A 20,952-nucleotide genomic window follows, 5' to 3' on the forward strand; every position below is an offset into this window, starting at 1 on the left:
GGTTTAATTAAACAGTTCTCTTCAGAGTCGTGACAACAAGGCTCATCTCTTGAGTTTTAGTGAAGCTAGTCCTATGGATGCCGGCTGCTGGGTGGCAGGGTCCCCATTTACTGTGTGACCTTTAGTGAGCTACCCGAGGGATGAATCAGTCTCTAAATGTGTTACCCTCTCAACCAGTGCAGTTGTGGAATCGTGGAGGGTCATGGAAACTGGGGAGCGGATGACTAGTTTTAGATAGAATTGTCTGGGTTTGGGGAATCAAGTACTGTGCATGGGGTGGGGTGAGAGCCTCCCACTCTTAGGTACCCAGGTCTTTTGGTCACCCTGCACTCCATAGACCTCCCTTTCCCCACAGGCCGGGCCAAGACCTTCCGCCTGAAGCTGCCTGCCTTGTTGGCACTGACTGCCAGGGAATCGCCCATGCGGACAGGAAGCACGGGCAGTCCTGGAGCCCCCGGGGCAGTGGTGGTGGATGTGGACCTGACGCCGGCAGCACCCAGCAGTGAGTCCCTGGCCTTGGATGAGGTTTCTGCCATGGACAACCATGTGGCTGGACTTGGGCCTGCAGAAGAGAGGCGAGCACTGGTGGGCCCAGCGTCTGCTTCACCGGTAGCCAGCATCCCAGGCCCTCACCCGTCCCCTCGAGCTCAGAGCCTTAACCCTGACGCCTCTGGTTCCAGCTGCAGTCTGGCCCGAACACGCTCACGGGAGAGCTGCGCTAGTGTGCGCCGGGCGTCTTCCGCAGATGACATCGAGGCAATGCGGGCTGGGGCGCTGCCCCCTCCGCCCCGACATGCTAGTACAGGTGAGAGTGCAGGCCTGGGATCCCTACTCCAGCCCTGGGCTTCTGTCTGTCTGCCAAGCTTGTATTACCCCAGGCCCATCATTTCCTCTCTCCCTCCTACCTCTTAGGTGCCTGGGAGTCTGGGAGATGGAAATCCCATTAAGTACTTATTTAATCTCATTAAGTGGCCTTTTACTCCATTAACTGTCCGTCCATCCCATTACATTCTTCCACTCACAGAGTCCTTGCTGGCCCAAGGGGCTAGCTGTCCCAGGACACCCGGGGACAGGGATGGCTGTGGAACTGGGAAGAGACAAGAGAGATTTAGGGCTAACTCTATCTGATCTCTTCTATTCCTTTCTCCAGCCTTCTTCTCTTGACGGCATGTTTCCTTAAAACCCAGAGGCTTTTGCTTGTTTTCATGGTCTTCTGAGCTACCTCACTGCTTGTTATCCTACCCCCTCGGTCCTTGTCATTGTAGTATTTCTGTCAATGGCTTGGCTTCCCATCAGCCCCTGGCCTGTCCACCTGACCAAGCTTTGTGTCTCCGTCCCAGGGGCCATGCACCCCCTGCGCAGTGGCCTGCTTAACTCCACCTCAGACTCTGACCTCGTGCGCTACCGAACCATTAGCAAGATACCCCAAATCACCCTCAACTTTGTGGACCTCAAAGGCGACCCTTTCCTGGCTTCACCCACCAGTGACCGGGAAATCATAGCACCCAAGATAAAAGAGCGGACCCACAATGTCACCGAGAAGGTCACCCAGGTAGGTGTCCAAGGTCCTTTCTGCTCACCTTAGGGGAAGCTGGACCTGGGGAGGAGGGACAAGGCTGTGATGAAAGTTGGGGGTTGGAAGTCTACTCAGTGAGGGAAGCTGTGGGGAGAATGCCTGGTGTTGGGTGTTTGAGTTTGAGATAAGAAGGCTTGTAGAGAGCGAGGCTGCAGGAGAGGGAGGGAGGAAGCTTTTAGGATGAACAGGTGTGGGCAGGATGGGGTATGTGGTACAAGGTGAAGATGAGGCTCTTGAGACAAAGACACTGGGAAGGCCATGGTGGGTGAGAGAGGGCAGCGAAAGGGATGAGAAAGATATATGTGAGGGGGTCGTTGGGGCAATAGGAGCGGCTGCAGTTGGAAAGGACCTCACAAGTCAAGGTCAGGATGGTCTTGATTCTTGTAGGCCAGGGTGGTATACCAGATGGCCTGGGGTGTCTGCCATGCCCACCTAGTGTGGAGAGTAGGATCTCCTTCTTGTGGTGGGTGGGGAGCCCTGTAATGGGTAAAAAGCTATCAAGGGATCAGAGAATAGCAGCTTTTGATTTCTGAGCCCTGTTTTTAGGGCTCCTCTGGCTATGTCCCTCCTAGCAGTGAGGTGGCTCGCAAGACCACTGCCTACTCAACCACAGCAACTTAGCATGTTGGCAGTGGTGAAGTCTTAGCAGTGAGAACTCCTGGAGAAGAGGGGCCTGTTGTTTTAGGCTGCCCCCATGGCGGGTGCCCTGTGAGGGAGCGGCCCAGCTCTGGGCTCCCTTGGCCTGCTTTCTGGCCACACTCCCATGCCTCTAGCTCTCTGGGTTCTGCCTGCCCCTTTGCATTGCCTACAGAACATGTCGCTCGCTTGCCCTGAAGCTTTTATCTGGTTCACTCTTCTCCCTCTCTGGGTCCCACCTGGGTGCCTTAGCATCTGCCCCGTTCCTGGACCCAAAGTGCGTATGCCTTCGGCGTGTGAGTCTCTGCCTGTCTGTTTGTGGACTGCCTGTGGTGCCCCTGCCAGTCACCTGGCGTCTCTCCATCTCTGGGTGTCTCTGCCTGACTCTGGCTGGCTCAGCACTGGACTGGCGGGGCGGGGGTGTTGGGGAGACCATTAATCTGCGGTGACAGGCCAGGCTGCCGGGTGGAGGGGGAGGGGCTAGGGCTGCGGGAGCGGCTGCAGCAGGAGCCTAGAGCGGGTTGCAAGGGAGGGGGCCGCTGGCCGGGCACGGGGCAGAGGGCGGGCACGGGCTGGGCTGGGGGAGGGGGGGCAGAGTGGAGTCGGGGTGGGAACCTGGCAGAAGGAGGGGCTGGCCGGCAGAGGAGCTGCGGTTCCCACCGCGGGTGCTGGGCTGGCGGCAGGCGGGCAGAGCACAGCACCCTAGTAGCGGGGGCCCACACCAAGGGGCCATGTGCAGCAAGAGCCAAGCAGGCAGCTGTCCATACTCACTGCCTAGGTGACCCCAGCCCCAGGGCCCAGCCCCAGCCATTCTGGCTTCATGCCAGAGGCGGTTCTGGCTGCCGCCTGGCCAGCCTTGGGCTGGCAGCCTGGGCTGGGACTGCTGCTGGGGCACAAGTGAGGCCCTGGCCGGGCCTTGGGGCCTTAGGCCAACCAGGCTGGGGGTAGATAAGTCCTCCATGGCGATTCCAGCGGGGAAGGAGAGCAGGACAGGGGCTCTGCAGACCAGGGCCCAGAAAGGCCGGGTGAGGCGGGCAGTGCGCATCTCCAGCCTGGTGGCCCAGGAGGTAGGTGATTCCCTCAGCACCCTATTCTTTTCTTGGGCTGGGACACCCAGGCAGGTGGGAGTGTGGCCCAGAGGGCTCTGGCTGCAGATGGGGAGAGGGCTTCGGAAAAGCAGGACAGGTTGGGAGCTCTGTGTTCTTCCGTGTGGCCCACCACTGAGCTCCTCATTGCTCTCCTCCTGGCTGCTGGCTAGGTTCCCGGGGTTTCCCTTGCCTTGGCAACCCCTTTTCTATGGCTTCTATGGCCCACAGTCTTCTGGTTTAGAGTCTAAGGGATGGTTTAGAGATGCTAGGAAGCAGTTAGTTGTTCAGAGACGATGATGGGAAGACGGAGAGAGACAGGAACCATTAGGCAACAGCTAGATCTGACACAGGTGCTGGGGCTCCCTCACTCTGACGTTTGTGGTCAGCAGTGGAGGCTTGGATTACTCTTGTGGGTGTCAGGAGAGAAGGGACTGGAGGCTGCTCAGTGGGCAATGAGAGCAGACTGAGAAGAAGCATTGGCTCACCTCTTCAGGGCATCCTGGGCCATTGTCCCATCAGCTGGTGATTGCCCCTCCTCACTGGCTCTCCTGCATTAGAACCTGGAGTAGCTCTGGGTGATTCTGAGAATCCCCTCCTTCCCAGCATCACTGCTGGCCCCGACTCCCTCTGAGTTCATAAGCTCCTCCCAGTGGGGGGGCGGGCAGACACAGGTGAGAGTTTTCCCTTCCAAGGTAATGACCGACCCAAGGTTGAGTCAGTCTTCTGTAAGACAGCAGATCACAGGGATTATAGATCTGGCCTAGAGCCATGTGGTAAGCCAGCGGTTTCAGAGAGAGGTAGGACTGGCTCTTTTGTAGATCGAATTAGCAGGTTTGGGCCTTGTATCCCAGACCTGATGAGGATTTGAATGCAAATGTGCACTGGGGCAGACCTGGGGGACAGGGTCACTGCTGTCTGAGGTGGTCCAGCATAGCTCCCAGGCCTGTGCTCAGGTGCAGAGAGGGGTCCTATGGAGTGACAGCCACTCTCTTTTGCTCCTTGTCTGTGGAGTCCTAGCCTGTTCTTTTTTGATGGCTTGAAATGTCACTAACCTCGTGTGTATTAACCCTGTGTTTTGATTAACAAGCCCTCACTCAGTCTGAAGTCAGGGCAGACCTAGGATCTTCCTCTGACCTGGTGCTCATTCCCTCCCACCCCGTCTCTTTCTGTGAAGTCTCTGTGTCTATTCCAGGGTGGCCAAACCCTTCCTGAAGATCCATCTTTCTTACTAACTCCATTCCCTAAAATGGTCTCTAAACAGCACCACCTATGCAGACAGGCTTAGGGGATTCCAACTTGAACATGAATAAGACTCTTTAGGACTTCATTGAGCCCAGAGACCTGAGTTTGGGGGGCTCTGGGATTCGAGGCTTCTGGGACAGGGCTAAAACCTCTGGGGTTGGGGAAGGCTTAGGGTCTTGTTGCAGCCATGGCATGGTCCAAGGCTAGAGAGATTGAGGAAGGGAGTCTAGCTGACTCAGAGTCTGCCAGAGGCTTCTAAAGGTGGGTGGGCAGGGGCCTTCTGACACTTGGGAAAGTGAGTTCTCCCTAGATCTGGGAGCAAGATTGCTGGCCGCGCTTGTTGCCCCTTGGCCCTAGTGGGCTGCCTTTGCCTGAATGTTGAGGGACACGTGATTTCCCCCGTGACTGAAAATGGGGTTCTGTTCAGGCCAAGAGTACATCTCGGAGCCATCCTGGGTATGCAGCCCTCTGTGTTCTTGAGGTACCTGGGTATGCAGCCCTCTGTGTTCTCGAGGTACCTGGGTTGGACTCTGTCCCTTGTGTCCCTTTGTAAGAGTGTGGGAGACTCTGTGGGTTGAGATGGAGAAAGGCCTGAGAAAGCATAGCAGCAGGGAGAGGGTTTCTTCTCCCAGGGAGGCCAAGGAGTCTGAGAATGGTGACTGGCATCCCTGGACAAGTGGTCTGAAGTGAGGGAGCTGCGATGACTATTTTATGTGTTGGAACTCTGGCTCCTGGGCTCACTGCCCAGCTGGGAACTGCAGTCCTTAAAACATTTTCTAGACTAAGATGGTGTGTGTGTGAGCATGTGCGAGTGAGTGTGTGTGTGTGTGTGTGCATTCGTGCAAGTGTGTGTGTGTGAGCATGTGCGAGTGTGCGTGTGTTCGAGTGTGTGTGTGAGCATGTGAGAGTGTGTGTGTGTGCGTGTGTGCCAGTGTGTGTGTGTGTGTCACTTTTGAGGCCGTGGGGCAGAAGAGTATAGTGAGAGTTGCACTGTGTGGTCTGAGGGTCTGGACTGTCTTGTGGTGGACACAATATCAGGCCTTCCTGCATGATGACCCAAGTTCATGTATTTTGGGTATTGTCAGACTCTGGAGTCAGCCAGGATATCCCCCTGCTGCCTAGCATTCTGGGAACTGTAGTGCCCAGGTTTGGGGTAGCCAGTTTCTATGGCTACTTGGTTGAAGATGAACATTCTGATGGAAATATACTCTACTTGGTCACAGTATGGAGGGTACCGACTTTTGCTCTGAAGTTCCATGACCCTTCCTCGTCACCCACACCTTAGGTCCTGTCCTTGGGAGCCGATGTGCTTCCTGAATATAAGCTGCAGGCCCCAAGAATACACCGCTGGACCATCCTACACTACAGCCCCTTCAAGGCAGTGTGGGACTGGCTCATTCTGCTGCTGGTCATCTACACAGCCGTCTTCACACCGTACTCGGCTGCCTTCCTGCTGAAGGAGACTGAAGATGGGTCCCAAGCCCCTGACTGCGGCTATGCCTGCCAGCCTCTGGCTGTAGTGGACCTCCTCGTGGACATCATGTTCATTGTGGACATCCTTATCAATTTCCGCACCACCTACGTTAACGCCAATGAAGAGGTGGTCAGCCATCCTGGCCGCATCGCTGTGCACTACTTCAAGGGCTGGTTCCTCATCGACATGGTGGCTGCCATCCCCTTCGACCTGCTCATCTTTGGCTCTGGCTCTGAGGAGGTGGGCTCAGCAGGAGGCAGCCAGGAAAAAAGAGCCAGGAGGAAGTAGGGTGGAGGGGTAAAAGAGGGGGACACTACACAGGAAAGAAGGGTCCCCAACAAATCTATTCTTGTTCACCCACAGGGTCGTAAGGAGCTGGAAGGGGCTTTTTTTTCCCTCTAAAGTTGGGGGTTGGGATGTCATTTTCTAAAAGCTCCCTCCTACTAAAGCTCCCTCTGACCTAGCACCTTGAGGTGACTGTTGGTCCTTTTGGAGCTTCTCTTTCCTCATCCTCAGCACGGAGACCCTTACTTTGTCTTAACATCGGCACACAGATTAGTGACATCTGTACGGGGAGCAGTGTGGGAGGAGCTTTATGCCAGGTGGTTTCATTATCAGGGAGCGCTTCCAGGAAGAAATCATTTATTGCATCAGCTCAGTGCCCTCACACTGAACATGTCCCCTCCTCTAGCTCATCGGACTGCTGAAAACTGCCAGGCTGCTGCGGCTGGTGCGAGTGGCTCGGAAGCTGGACCGCTACTCGGAGTATGGGGCAGCAGTGCTCTTCCTGCTCATGTGCACCTTCGCGCTCATTGCACACTGGTTGGCCTGCATCTGGTACGCCATCGGCAACATGGAACAGCCTCACATGGACTCACACATTGGCTGGCTGCACAACTTGGGCGACCAGATCGGCAAGCCCTACAACAGCAGCGGCCTGGGAGGCCCCTCCATCAAGGACAAGTACGTCACAGCGCTCTACTTCACCTTCAGCAGCCTCACCAGCGTGGGCTTTGGCAATGTCTCTCCCAACACCAACTCAGAAAAGATCTTCTCCATCTGTGTCATGCTCATTGGCTGTGAGTGCGTCCTGGAGGCGGGTGAGGGGTGGAGCCATGGCTGGATAGAAATGGCAGTGAAAGCCCTAGATTGGAGCAAAGTGGCAGTCATACCTCCCTGCCCCGCCCCCTGCTCTTCCCCTCCCAGAGTCCTGGGCTCACAGTATAGTTTGGAGGCTGGGACACCAGGGCAGGAAATGCTGAAGGTTGGCGTGTGTTTGAGCATGTGTATGTCCACTCTCAGACTGAGTCGTGACCGGACCGCGAGTGTCGTTGACCTGGTGCGGGGCCTGAGCAGAGGGTCCCCGTGGGCGGGCGGGGTCCCTGCGGATGCTGACGGCCCCACTCACCCACGCCCCCAGCCCTCATGTATGCCAGCATCTTCGGCAACGTGTCCGCCATCATCCAGCGGCTGTACTCGGGCACGGCCCGCTACCACACACAGATGCTCCGGGTGCGGGAGTTTATCCGCTTCCATCAGATTCCCAACCCGCTACGCCAGCGCCTCGAGGAGTACTTCCAGCACGCTTGGTCCTACACCAACGGCATCGACATGAATGCGGTGAGGCACTAATAGGTGCGGGGCCACCCTTGCGGTGCATCCAGCATACCTCAGGTGGTTGTAGTTAGTATTAAAGAACCTGAGAATTACACAGGATGCTGACCATGAAACTCCATCTAGAGTTCTCCCACTGGGAGCCGCCAGGTTCTTCACAAGTCCCACATAAGCTAGGCGGTCATGGGAAATCAATTGCCACACTTCCAGATAAGAACTTGGTCAGGGTGGGAACCCGGCTGCAGTACCCAATGCAGCAGTACCCAATGCAGCGGACGGAATTGGGAGGAGCAGGTTTTCCCTGAGCGAAGGTGTGACCCAGTGGATTGGTGTTTGGACGAGACTTGAGAGATCACGCTGAACCACCCCCATCTGCAGGTGCTGAAGGGTTTCCCCGAGTGCCTGCAGGCTGACATCTGCCTACATCTAAACCGCTCACTGCTGCAGCACTGCAAACCATTCCGAGGGGCCACTAAAGGCTGCCTGAGGGCCCTGGCCATGAAATTCAAGACCACACATGCGCCACCAGGGGACACGCTGGTGCACGCTGGGGACCTGCTTACTGCCCTCTACTTCATCTCCAGGGGCTCCATCGAGATCCTGCGGGGTGATGTCGTGGTGGCCATCTTGGGTATGGGGTGGGGATGCCCACTGAAACCCAGAGAGACCTGAGCCCTCTGAATACACAGGGGGTGTGGGGTTGCTGGCAGGATTCTTGGGTTCTTTTAACTCACCTGAGGAGGGGCCTTCAAGGTGGGCAATGGAGAGGAACCCCGCAGTACATGGGGTTGTTGGATTGGACACTACGTAGCCTCCCCTGCACTTCAGGATCTACCCATAGAAAGGCACCTAGTGTTTCCTTACGGTTGATCATCTCGTAGTTGAGCAGGATATACTCAGGTGGAGGATGTGCGTGTGTCACTAAGGACACGGTCCCCTGAAGCTTCATGTCCCGCCTGTAGCCATTGTGTGCATGGATGGCACTTGGAAAGCAGAGATTTCCTGCCCTCCCGGTTTTTTTTTTTTTTCCTTTTCTTTTTTTTTTCCCAGTCCTACATGCATCAAACTTGGCATTTTAGACTTTTATTTTACAGTTCAGCCCAAACATGTGTACCACTTGAATCAAGTTTCCCTACACACGCGAGTGCGGTGCTAGGCCATGCTCTCCTGTTTTCTTTCAGTAAAACAGTACTGGTTCTGATTGAGCACCGAGCTGCCTTTATCGTTTGGAGGCCATTGTTCTTAGGGGACTGTACTTTGCTAGGAGGGTGTTTGAGGATAGAAGTACGGTTGTCCCAAGAAGCCACGCCTGTAGGCCGAGCATCCTGGCTGAGTAGTTGTTGAGAGACTCCAAGTCCCTGGTCCCTTCCTCTGTCACCTCCGGCCACTGGTGTTGCCCCATCTGGAGAGCCCTGGGAACATGAGCTGGCCCATGTTTCCTTGGCCGTATGGCCGGGAGCTGGATGGCTGGAGATGCTGTCCAGGGTGGAGCTGACCCAGGGGGTGCCCGCTACTCTCCCACCGATGCCACAGGCTCAAGCCTCTGTCTCCTCCGTGGCCTCCAGGGAAGAACGACATCTTTGGAGAGCCTCTGAACCTGTATGCACGTCCTGGGAAGTCCAATGGGGATGTGAGGGCCCTCACTTACTGTGACCTGCACAAGATCCATCGAGACGATCTGCTGGAGGTGTTGGACATGTACCCCGAGTTCTCAGACCACTTTTGGTCTAGCCTGGAGATCACCTTCAACCTTCGAGATGTGAGTGGGCCATCCTGAGACAGGATGCCCCTTCTCTGTGACCTTGGATATGCAGCTTCTCTGCCTGTTTTTCTGTCATCATAGTCAGATCAGGCTCTGAAAGTGTACCAGCCTCAGCGTGTGGGGGGAAGTGACACAGAGCAGGGGTGGTGGCCCTGCAGCCCCCACCCCCCATGTGCAGTTGCCTGACCCACTCCCACATTCCAGGGCAGCCAGGCAGGATGGACCTAAGGGCCCTGACTCTTCTCTTGTTTGCAGACCAACATGATTCCTGGCTCCCCCAGCAGTGCGGAACTAGAGAGCGGCTTCAACAGGCAGCGAAAGCGCAAACTGTCCTTCCGCAGGCGTACTGACAAGGGTGAGGTGGTCAAAGGGAGGGCCGGAGGACAGTGGGGGCAGAGGGCAGAGGGCAGGGTCAGGCTGTTCAGGCTCCACCCCTTGCCAAAGTCTTCCAGTACGGTCCTCCAGGTCAACCCCACGCCTCCCTTCCTCTGTCCAGAGACTGCCACCTTTTCATGCCCCGTTTGAACCACCTTCTCCTTTGAGAAGACCTCCCCTACGTTCAAGGACAAAGGCTGGGTTTTTGGTCTTCATTATGCCTAAGTGTTGTCTAGCAGGCCTGGACCCCTTAAAGAGAGGAGGGAGGTGGCTGGAAGAAGCACAAGAACAAAGGAACAAAGCACAGAGCCATAGAAAGCCAGTGAGCGAGAATCAGCGATGCCCCTGAGGGCGCTGACCAGTGTGGAGGGAGTGGGAGGAAGATAAAACAACTTTACAGACACTCGACCCTGCTCCTTTCCAGGCTTGCTCAGCTCCCGTTGTCCCTTCCCCATTCTCCCCTCTCTCTGAGGTATGTTCTCTGTTTCCCACAGACACAGAGCAGCCAGGGGAGGTGTCAGCCCTGGGGCAAGGCCCTGCCCGAGTTGGGCCAGGGCCGAGTTGCCGGGGACAGCCGGGAGGGCCATGGGGGGAGAGCCCATCCAGTGGCCCTTCCAGCCCAGAGAGCAGTGAGGATGAGGGCCCAGGTCGCAGCTCCAGCCCCCTCCGCCTGGTGCCCTTCTCCAGCCCCAGGCCTCCCGGAGACTCCCCAGGTGGGGAGCCTTTGACAGAGGATGGAGAGAAAAGCAGTGACACTTGTAATCCCCTGTCAGGTAGGCCTGGGCCTTGAGGGTGGGAGTGGGTGTGGGGGATGGGCAGGGTGGCAGGGGCTGGACTTTCTTCCTGACCCCATTCCTATCTGCCTCCAGGTGCCTTCTCTGGGGTGTCCAATATTTTCAGCTTCTGGGGGGACAGTCGGGGGCGCCAGTACCAGGAGCTGCCTCGATGCCCTGCCCCGGCCCCTAGCCTCCTCAACATCCCCTTGTCTAGCCCTGGCCGGCGTTCCCGGGGTGACGTGGAGAGCAGGCTGGATGCACTCCAGAGACAGCTGAACAGGTGACAAGGGGTGGCCCAGGGAATGGGCCCAGGCTAGGCTGCACTGTGGGAGAACTTGGGGCCTCTTTGGGTTTCTGCTGGTGTTTGGGGGATGCTCTGTCTAGGCCTGTCTGTGCTAGGTGGGTGAACCCTCTCCTTCCTCAGCCGGGTGAGGAGGGAGCCTAGAGTGGACCAGCTATCTCCACTTCTGAGAAATCTTCCTTCCTTGCCCCAGGCTGGAAACCCGGCTAAGTGCAGACATGGCCACTGTCCTACAGCTGCTACAGAGGCAAATGACCCTGGTCCCTCCTGCCTACAGTGCTGTGACCACCCCTGGGCCTGGCCCCACTTCCACGTCCCCTTTGTTGCCTGTCGGCCCCGTCCCCACTCTCACCCTGGACTCGCTTTCTCAGGTACATTCTGGAGCCTACTCCCAGCCCCAGCCACACCCTTTCTGCCCCAACAGCTGCTTTGTTACCTCTCAGTGGGCATGAAATGTGGCCCCTTCACACCCCTATCCTCTTCTCCCTGCTCCTGCTTTCCTCCTGCCACTGCTCAGGAGCAATGCAGAAGAGGACTGGAGCTGGACAGCCTGCCCATAGGGCAGCCTAAGGGCCAGATGTAAACATGGTATCTGGGACTTGGGTCTGGATGCTGCTTGAGGGTATGCTTCAGGATAGTGTCTTGGTCCCTGCTGTGGTTAGACTCCCCTAGCTTTGCCTATTGCCTTGGCTCCTACTCCAAGTGCTACAGAACCATCCTGAAGGCTGCTGGCATTTTCTGGGTGCCTAAGTCAAGGCTCTGAGATAGGACCTCCCTGACCCACATTTCTTCTCTTTGAGTAGCCTCCTGAGGGACAGCTGGGTCTTTTCTGCCAGCTCCAGCTTTGATGGGTGCTTGAGGGGGGCTCCTGTGGCTTCCAGAGGGGGCCTGGGATCTCCTCCGGTCCCCGGCTCCGCTCCCGGTCCCATATGCTGCTTGTTCCTGTTTGCAGACACCAGGGCCCACGTCAGCAAATGTGCCAGTCTCCCTTTACAGCCTCCCCCGCAGGGAATCTCACCAGTAGTCACGGCAGCACCCACAAACCCCTCCTGCCTGCCCTGGTGCTCTCGCTGGCCTCAGAGACCTGGCTGCTGGCCCACTGTTGTTTCCGGGGGGGGGGGGGGCAGGTTCTTCAGAGAATTGCACGCAGACACCTGGTCTCCCTGTCTTAGTTGCCTTCCCGAGGCAGGGACTTCTTATTCCACATAGGATTTGGCTCCAGCTGCCGGGCCACATTCCCTAGGGAAGGGAAAGGTGAGAGCTTGGACTCCAGCTTCCCTGGGTGTAGAGCAAGGTCCTCTGTCGGGGTGCTTCTGCAGTGGCTCTTTCGTTTGGCTCCTCCCACAAAGTTGCATTTCTTTACTTCCAGTAGTAGCAGCCTCCTTGTCCCCTTCTCTCGACCTCCAGTCCTCCTGGCTTTGTTTTCTCCGCCCCTTTCTCCGCCTCTTTCTCCTCCCCCACAGTTTGTCTGCCTGCTCACGCTCCGTGCTCTTTGCAGGTTTCCCAGTTCGTGGCGTTTGAGGAGCTTCCTGCAGGAGCCCCAGAGCTCCCCCAAGATGGCCCCACTCGACGCCTCTCCCTGCCGGGCCAGCTGGGGGCCCTCACCTCCCAGCCCCTGCACAGACATGGCTCAGATCCAGGCAGTTAGTGACGCTGCCCGGTGTGGACACGTGGCTCACCCTGGGGTCAGGGGATTACCTGACCGCTCTCCTTGGAGACCCTGGTTTGAAGGGGAGAACAGTGCAGGAGCACCTCCTCCCCCGCCCTTGGGACCAGCATCTCCTCCTGCAATACCCTGGGCCCCACTGGGAGGGGCAGGGGCAGAGCTGGGCAGTGGACAGGGGGTCTGTGGTCCCCCCACTGCCCTGGGGGCATTAGCTGGTCTAACTGCCCGGAGGCACCCGGCCCTGGGCCTTAGGCACCTCAAGGACTTTTCTGCTATTTACTGCTCTTATTGTTAAGGATAATAATTAAGGATCATATGAATAATTAATGAAGATGCTGATGACTATGAATAATAAATAATTATCCTGAGGAGACGCCAGGGTGCTGGTTGGCTTCAGCCATCACCTGCTGTATCTCATGTTTCCATTCTAAATGTACTTGAGTGGCAGGGCCAGAGCCTCTGAGCAGGGATCTTGGTCTCTTTATATCCAAGTCTGTAGGGGTGACCAGATATCCTCCCCACTTGTGGGTATGTGTGTGCGTGCGTGTGCGTGCGTGTGTGTGTGTGTGTGTGTGTGTGTGTGTGTGTGTGTACCCATGTACATAAAAGATGGAGAGTGGGGGTTGGGGATTTAGCTCAGTGGTAGAGCGCTTGCCCTGGGTTCGGTCCCCAGCTCCGGAAAAAAAGAAAAGAGAAAAAAAAAAAAAAAGATGGAGAGTGCTTTCTGGGGCCAGACGATATGGTCCTGGATTTGGGACAACCAATCCATGTGGGCTACTTTGAGTCTGATAGGATACTTGTACCCTGAATTCAACCCTTCACATTCATGCTGGCTTACCTCCTGGACACTGGTCCCCAAGTCAGCCCTACACACTTGTCCGTCTCAAATAGTTCACAAGTCCAGCATCACACTCACCTGGGTTCCCTTCCGTGTGAGTTCCACCTCCCTATGCCTCATTGGCTTTAGGTTGACCCTGTAACAGTTGAGTCTCTTATGGGTCTAGCTTTGGATACACTGGCTTCCCCACTGTGACCAGCGCATGCCTGTGTCTGGCTCCCGGTGGATCTTACCTTGATTACCTTGGTCCCTTGTGACTGTTGACCTCAAGAGGAGCTGCTGAGAAGATGGAGGTTGTAAGGTGGCTGGCTCATTCTGTTGGGAGTGAGTCAAAGCAGATATCCTGAGGACAGTGACGTTTCCCCTCGCTCATGTGTGCGTGTTTGTGTGCACGTGTGTTGTTGGGATTATGAACCCACCCTGCAGAGATGATGCCTGCCCTGTGCCAGCCAAAGGCAGTGGCGAGTTTTGCCTGGTCAGGCTGGCTTATACGTGACAGTGCTGCAGAGGCTACCAAAGCCCAGACTGGTTCTCAAGATTCCTCGCCTCCTCTGTCCCTTTGAGGTGAGCATGCTAACTCTGAAGACAAGCACGGTTGAGCAGCCTTCTCCAGCCCCAGACAGGAAGAGGGAGGGATGTCTCACCTTGACCAGAGCCTGGTAGTACTGGGAAGAGAGAAAAGGAAGAGACTTATGATTTCAAAGTTGAGGCTGAGTGGTGGGCACCAGTCAGGGTGGCTCTGTCACTTGGTCCCTCTCTATCTGACACGTCACACAATTGCTGTGATCTTTCTGTCGATTATATATTGATCCATTAAATACATTGATCTATTAAATACATATGTGTACACACACTCACATCTGGCTACTCACAACCATCTGTAACTCCAGTTTCAGAGGGTCTGATGGCCTCTTCTGACTTCTGAGGGCACCAGGCATGCATGTGGTGCACAGACATACATGCAAGCACTTGACTAGATACATAAAATAAAAACAAAATAAATGTTAAGGAAAAGTAATGTATGACTTCTGAGAAGAGTATTGCCTACCCACGTGTGGTACCTCTTGGGAAAACTCTTCTCTTAAAAATGTACGTATATTTCTACAGTGTATATGTGTGTGTGCACACCATAGTGATGTGCGATCAGAGGAGAACTTGTGGAAGTCAGTTCTCTCCTGCCAGCTGGATCCCAGGGGCTGAACTTAGGTGAGCAGGGTTGGCTGCAAGTGCCGTTTCCTGCTTAACTAAAATAATAGGTTTCCATGATAATTTTTTAATTTCTTTACTTATTATCTCATACATTATATTTCAATCACAGTTTCCCCTGCTCCCACTCCTCCCCATTCCCTCTCCCCTCTCCCCCAGATTCACATCTCCTTTTCTGAAGGGAACTTCAGAAAAGAGCAGGCCTCCCAGGGATATCAGCTGAGCATGGTATAACAGGTTACGATAAGACTCAGATCAAGGCTGGACAAGGCAACCCAGAAAGAGGAAGCGGGTCCAAAGAGCAGGCGAAATAGTAAGAGGCATTTCCTTCTCACTGTTAGGAGTCCTCCAAGAACACTGAGCTGCACCACCATAACATATATGCAGAGTCCCAGGCAGACTCAGTGACTGTTTCTGCAGTCTCTGTGAGACCCCATGATCCCTACTTAGAGGACTCCGTGGTCTGTGTCCTCCCTGTGTCTTTGGCCCCTCTGGCTTCTACAAGTCTCCCCGCTTTCTGATTTTTTTATAATTAAAAATTTAAAAGGTTGTGTTTCGTGTGTAGCAGATTCTGCAGATCCCACAGAGCCGTAGTTAAAAGGCATGGCCCGGGTGCTGGGAACCAAGGTGTGGTCCTCTGGAAGGGCAGGAAGCACTCTCTCCTGTTGACCCACCCCACCAACCTTCACCTTGCTTTTCATGCAGTCCTTATTTCAGTTGATGCCCCACTCCTGGCCTTGCCTCCCTCATCGCTCTACTTCATACCACTTGTGTAATTTGTTTTTTGATACTTTGTGAGTTCTTTTTTCCTACCCCCTTCCTACCCTTTAAACCCCTAACACTGGATAGGAGAGAAAAGAATAGAGGGAAATGGGGTGACATTATTGTTAGACTATTTCCTGCTGATTAGGGTCATTGAGGTTCTTGGGGCAAGTTTGATCTTTGTTGTCAGGATATCTAAGTTCTTCTTCTTGTTTCTTCTTTGCATGTGACTACTTAATAAACCATGACCAACAATAACCAACAACCAGCCCTGCCTCTGGGATCCATAGCATTTGCATACTCTCTCAAAAGTCCCCAGAATTCAAATGTCACACACACAGGAGCCATCTGCAGCTGCAGGAAAAAAATCACACCTGGGCCAGAGCACGAGGCAAATCACAGTCAGCTGCTGGGGGACCGTCAGAAGCAGAGTCAGATCCCACACCTGGGATTAAAATGGAAACATTTTTATAGTATCTCTGTGTTTTTTTAAAGAAACCAAAATTCTCACTATATCCCCCCTTCTGTTTTAAGCCATTAAGTTTTCTGTGTGTAGCAGGAAATCATAAACAGAGACATTTTCAAAGAACTAAGCACTTTTTTATATGAGTGACCAAGGTTTTCAGGAGGCCTCTCCTGCTCAATTCTAATCAGTTTTGATGTATCCACAGATTTTTATTTCCCTTGGAAATAAAAACAATTCACATCTCCAATGCAAAACTTTTGCAGACTTCCATCCTGATGTTAATATATCCTCATGTATAGAGGATGATTTAATTTCACAGTTTTTTCTATAGCCTGGTCACTCTTAGCTGTTCTCATCTGAAATGACTCACAGTTTTGCTGTGTGAGCTCAAACAAGGCTCCCAAAGTCATTTCCTGGTGGTAATAAACTACCTTGGATCTCTCCAGTGGCAACCCTTGCCACATCCCCGGCACACCCCTGGAGGCCTGGGCCTTATTCTTGTTTGAAATTTAGGAAAACCATGACCTCTGGAGATACCTTTCACCTTTCCTGCACAAAGTACTATGTTTAATGCCCCAGCACTTTGAGATCTGAGACATCTGGCAGCTTGTTTCTTTGCAAATGACCACATTTCCCACAACTGAAGCACTGGGAGTTTTGATAATGGAGACCCCTACATTAGCATGATACACATTAGAACCAATATTGGTCATAACCCTTATCCATTTGTCCATGGGCTCTGCCTGAGCCTTTAATGTTCTAATAACTTTTTACATTTGGTATTTGCATTTTCAAACACCAAGGTCTCTATCAACACCTGCCTTGTGTCAGGGTCTGATATGACTTTGTTCACAGCTGAGACTAATCTTTGTAAAAAAAAAAAATAGTAGTGAAGGCTTTGTCAGAAGACTTCTTCTATAGTCTTTGTGAATGAGGTGGACCTTCTCAGGGCTCCTCAACTTTGTCCAAAGCTCTTGCAGCTGCTAAGCGACATGTTCTACAGTAACATCATCAAATTGAATCTGCTTGTGTCTGTCAGAGTACTGCCCTTCACCCAGCAGCTGAGCTGGTATTACACTCATTCTCTCACTCTATCTTGCTGTTTAATATTCAAAGCATCTTTCCTTCACCGTGCTGATTCCAGTATTGGGGAATAGTTCTGTTGTTGTAAAAATATAAATAATAAAACAGTCTTTTACCTGCTCTAGGTCTGGCATTGCGGTGCCCCAAGATATCTGCTAGATATCTTGGCAGAAACACATCCCAACTCCGAGGTGGCGGCCCAGTGTCTCCAGCTGCCGCACACTTTCCTACACTCAAACGGTCACAAAAAAGAACACACAACACAGTAACCTTTGACCCCCTTAATAAGATATAATTCCCCCCTAAACACACAAAGCCTAGTACACATCCATCCCTTAAGAACATTAATAACAACTTGTAAATATACAGAGCGGAATCTTAACGTCAGCCTCCATTTTTTGTCCACCATGACTACTCTCTCTGTCCCTCCTGTCTCTCTTCTTTTTCCATTCCAGTCTCCTCCTCTTCATTCAAACTTTTCTCCCGCCCATCCTTCCTTCTTATCCAATGACAGGCCTCCTTCTATCCTGTATCTGCCGCACCTGTATTTTACAAATTAAATGGGGAGAAGGTTCTGGTGAAGTCACCTGAGTCCTGAGTACGTGACTAGGCAGCTGACCTTGAGGCAACAGAATAAGCATCAAAATACAGATAACTCCAGGGCAAACCACAACATAATTCTATTTTGAGTAGCCCAGTTATTTAGAATTTGCATCACATAAGGCAAGTGCATTCCATATGAAATAATAGCTTCTTTAAGATGTTTTAGATCTATCAATTCTATAGGACAACATCCTATCTCGACACAACCCTGTTCCACACTCCATGGGCAAGCATATACTGTTATGACTACTGGGAAAACTGACAGTGATTTTTTAACCCCAAACCACCCCTTCTCAGTTGGCTGAGATTAACCCTTTCTTTTAAAATGCACTGTTTCATCAGTCTCTCCTTGCAACTTTTCAGGCTTTCTCTGACCTGACTGCCTTCTGGCACAGTTTCTCTTCCTTTTTCCTCATGTGGGAGACTCCCACTTCTTGCTCAGTCACCAGGACTGAGACCCCTTTCTGTTATCTCTTTCCCATGCTCCTTGTCTTCCAAGGAGGTGTCTTCCACCTCCTGTTTTCCTAGTTGCTCAGCCAACTCTGCCACCCTTTCAGAAAACGAGAGAGCAGACTGATCCCCTTTGTTTCCCATTTCAGTCATTCTTTTTCTTTTGTTTCTCAGACCCCTCCATTTCCACCTGCTCAGTCATTCTCCCAACTTTTTTTTGAAACCGAATATAGGAAGTAGAAAAAGAAAAGAAAGCAAACAAAAAAACTGTGGGATGATGTCACAGGTGAGACAGGCACAAGATAGAAGGAGGCCTGTCATTGGACGAGAAGGAAGGATGGGCGGGAGAAAAGTTTGAAGGAAAAGAAGCCACAGCCAAGAGAGAACATGAGGCTGACGCTAAGATTCCACTCTGTACCTTTACAGGTTGTTATGAATATTCTTAAGGGATGGATGTGTACAGGGCTTTGTATGTTTAGGTGGGCAATTATATCTTATCAATTGGGCCAAAGGTTATTGTGTTGTGTGTTCTTTCATGTGGCAACTTAAGTTTAAGAGAGTATGTGAGACACTGAGCCACCGTGGAATGAGGATGTACATGTCTGCCACGGTGGCAACCTGCCTTGGGAACTAGATGGGCAGAGAGATTGCTGCCAGGCTCAGAGAGAGGCCTTCGGCAGTGTGATATGGGATGGAGCAGAGTGGGTGAGAGGCTTTGCTGACTGAGATGAAGATATCTAGCAGGTATCACGGGGCACTGTGGTGCTGGACCTAGAGCAGGATTTAGACTCTTTTATTTTTTTTTTATAATTTTACAACAGCAAAAATCTGCCCAGAAAACCCCTTCTAAGAGCAGAGGAGGAGATATCCCCGTGGTAGCAGCTGCAATGAACATCTCGGTGGTGTCTTGAAAAGAGATACCATTCGTTCAGCCTTGCCATTTCCACCCTTTCAGCCCCCTAACTCTATGTAGGTAGGAAAAGGGATAAAGGAAAAAGGGGGCGATGTTATCATCAAACTATTTCCTGTTGATTGTTTAGTTCCAGGACACCTGGGAGTGTGAGCGCACCACCACCACCACCACCACCACCACCACCACCACCACCACCACCAAACCCAACTCCTGGGGCCCTAGCATTTATTTATCCTCTTAAAAGTCCCAAGGATTCCAAATGTCTCACAATCACAGAAACTATCTGCAGCTGGCAAAAGTCACATCTCTGTCTGAGCACGAGACAAATCACAGTCAGCTTCCGTGGACAATCTGAAGCATCCCTACATCCCATGGCTGGGATTAAAACATATTCTCATAATATTTCTATGTTTTTCAAAGAAACCACAGTTCTCAGTACAACAGATGCTCTACGATTTCGTCTGACTTAAGGTCTTTCCTCCATTCCTCCCAGCAGCCCCTTTCCAGCTTCCTGACCTCTATAAACACTCCGAGATAAACACACAAACAAAACATTTGGGATTAGAGTCCACACTTGAGAGAGATATGGAGGGATTCTGTTTGTTTGCTTGTTTTCTTGGAGGGGGGGGAGGTTTCTGTGTTCCCTCCCTCAGAACAATATTCTTCAGTTCCATTCATTTTCCTGAAAATTTAAAATTTTAATTTTCACTGTAGCCGAACAGTTTCACTGCATATATTGCATTTTCATTATTTATTAGCTGACGTCTCAGTTGATGAGTCCATTTCTTAGGTATGAACACGGCAGCAATGAATATGACTGAGCGAGTGTCTTTGTGCTAGCATATGAAATCCTTTGGGATATGTCTGGGAGGGGTATAGCCAGGTCATGTTGTAGTTTTAGCTTTTTGAGAAACTGTCACGCTAATCTCCATAATGGTTGTACCAGTTTATACTCCCAGGTGCCCTGGAACTGACTACGTGTAGCAGGCTGCCCTCAAACTCACAAAGATCTGCCTGCCTGGGCCTCCTGACCCTGGGATGAAACACATGTGTCTCCATGTCTGTCTCAGAGGCTTTGCTCCTGAGCAGTAAAATCTGGAGTCGCCTGGGAATTGAGCATCCCAGATGGATGGCTTGGTGACTAGTGGGCTGGCGGTCAGACTGCTAGTAGTAGGCAGCCATGTCCGACTCCTGTGTCTTCCCCCAGCCTCTTCTTAAGCCTGCATGGCTGTGCACACAAGCAACTGTCCTCTGGGTTGGATCTGGTCCCTGGTCTTCCTCCCAATTCTGGGAATCGCTGGGAACCTTGAGAAGTGCAGCCCTTTGTGGAAGAGAGAACCAGGGACCAATCTTGGGAGTTCAGAGTTCTCCTAAACCAAAAGAGTCAGAGGATGGGGTAGGAGCTGCAGGACACTGTGATGGCCAAGGAAATTGAGCAACATGGCTGCCAAGGCCTAGAGAAAGCCTGGGGCAGTTTTGTTTAAGAATTGAACATACTGGGGGACAGTTGTCTCTCTGAACAGGATGATGTGGGCTCAGCATCTCAGTGGAGGAACCTTCAGTACAAAGGGCCAAGCTTCTGGCATTAACCGGGCACTTCAAAGCAGGAAGGGCAAAGCCATCATCACTGTGTACACAGTCAGTCAGTATGCATTTGCCACAGCCTATGTCCATGGGGCCTTCTGTGGGGAGAGGGGGCTTCTCACCTCAACTGAAAAGGAAAAACAAAACAAAACCAAAACAAACAACCACAAAATCCTGGATTTACTAGAGGCCGAGTGGTTGCCAAGAGAGAGCCATTTCCCAGTACAGACAGCAGCAAAGGGGAGACCTCTGAGGCCCAGGGAAGCTGGGCAGCAGAGTTGGCCACCCAGATGGTGTCACCTAGGGGGACTTCTTTGTCTTGATTATCCTGCCTGAATCTAAATCGCTCCAGCCCCAACCTATGCACAAAGAAACCAAGTGGACCAAAAAGGAAGATGCTAAAAGGAGACAAATGGGTAGTGTTTTCTGCTGTAAAAGAGATGGGTAACTCCCTGCTATTGTCTGAAAACAGTTGATTGCCAAACTCCACCAGGTCACTCATCTTGGGGCAACTAAAACTACTGAGTTACTCAAGCC

The 20,952-nt window shown here is 52.6% G+C and overlaps 1 protein-coding gene across 6 annotated transcripts in view; it reads left to right on the top strand.

The window, feature by feature from the left end:
- Window positions 1–12,883, top strand: part of Kcnh2 (potassium voltage-gated channel subfamily H member 2) — a 32,140-nt gene extending 19,257 nt beyond the window's left edge. For 2 of the 6 annotated variants that reach the window (XR_015685229.1, XR_015685230.1), the window contains exons 4-15: window positions 356–805; window positions 1,341–1,552; window positions 5,828–6,256; window positions 6,708–7,095; window positions 7,319–7,636; window positions 8,009–8,261; window positions 9,196–9,389; window positions 9,648–9,747; window positions 10,262–10,540; window positions 10,637–10,823; window positions 11,038–11,215; window positions 12,343–12,883. Coding sequence is in view for 4 of the 6 variants with exons in the window: in XM_087655653.1 (XP_087511779.1) it covers window positions 356–805; window positions 1,341–1,552; window positions 5,828–6,256; window positions 6,708–7,095; window positions 7,437–7,636; window positions 8,009–8,261; window positions 9,196–9,389; window positions 9,648–9,747; window positions 10,262–10,540; window positions 10,637–10,823; window positions 11,038–11,215; window positions 12,343–12,492 (3,020 nt within the window). In the remaining 2 variants the exon portion in view is untranslated. 6 annotated transcript variants of the gene reach the window in all.
- Window positions 12,884–20,952: the final 8,069 nt, after the last annotated feature.

The sequence above is a fragment of the Rattus norvegicus genome, chromosome 4 (genome assembly GCF_021556685.1).
Source record: "Rattus norvegicus strain SHRSP/BbbUtx chromosome 4, alternate assembly SHRSP_T2T, whole genome shotgun sequence".
Classification (NCBI taxonomy): domain Eukaryota; kingdom Metazoa; phylum Chordata; class Mammalia; order Rodentia; family Muridae; genus Rattus; species Rattus norvegicus.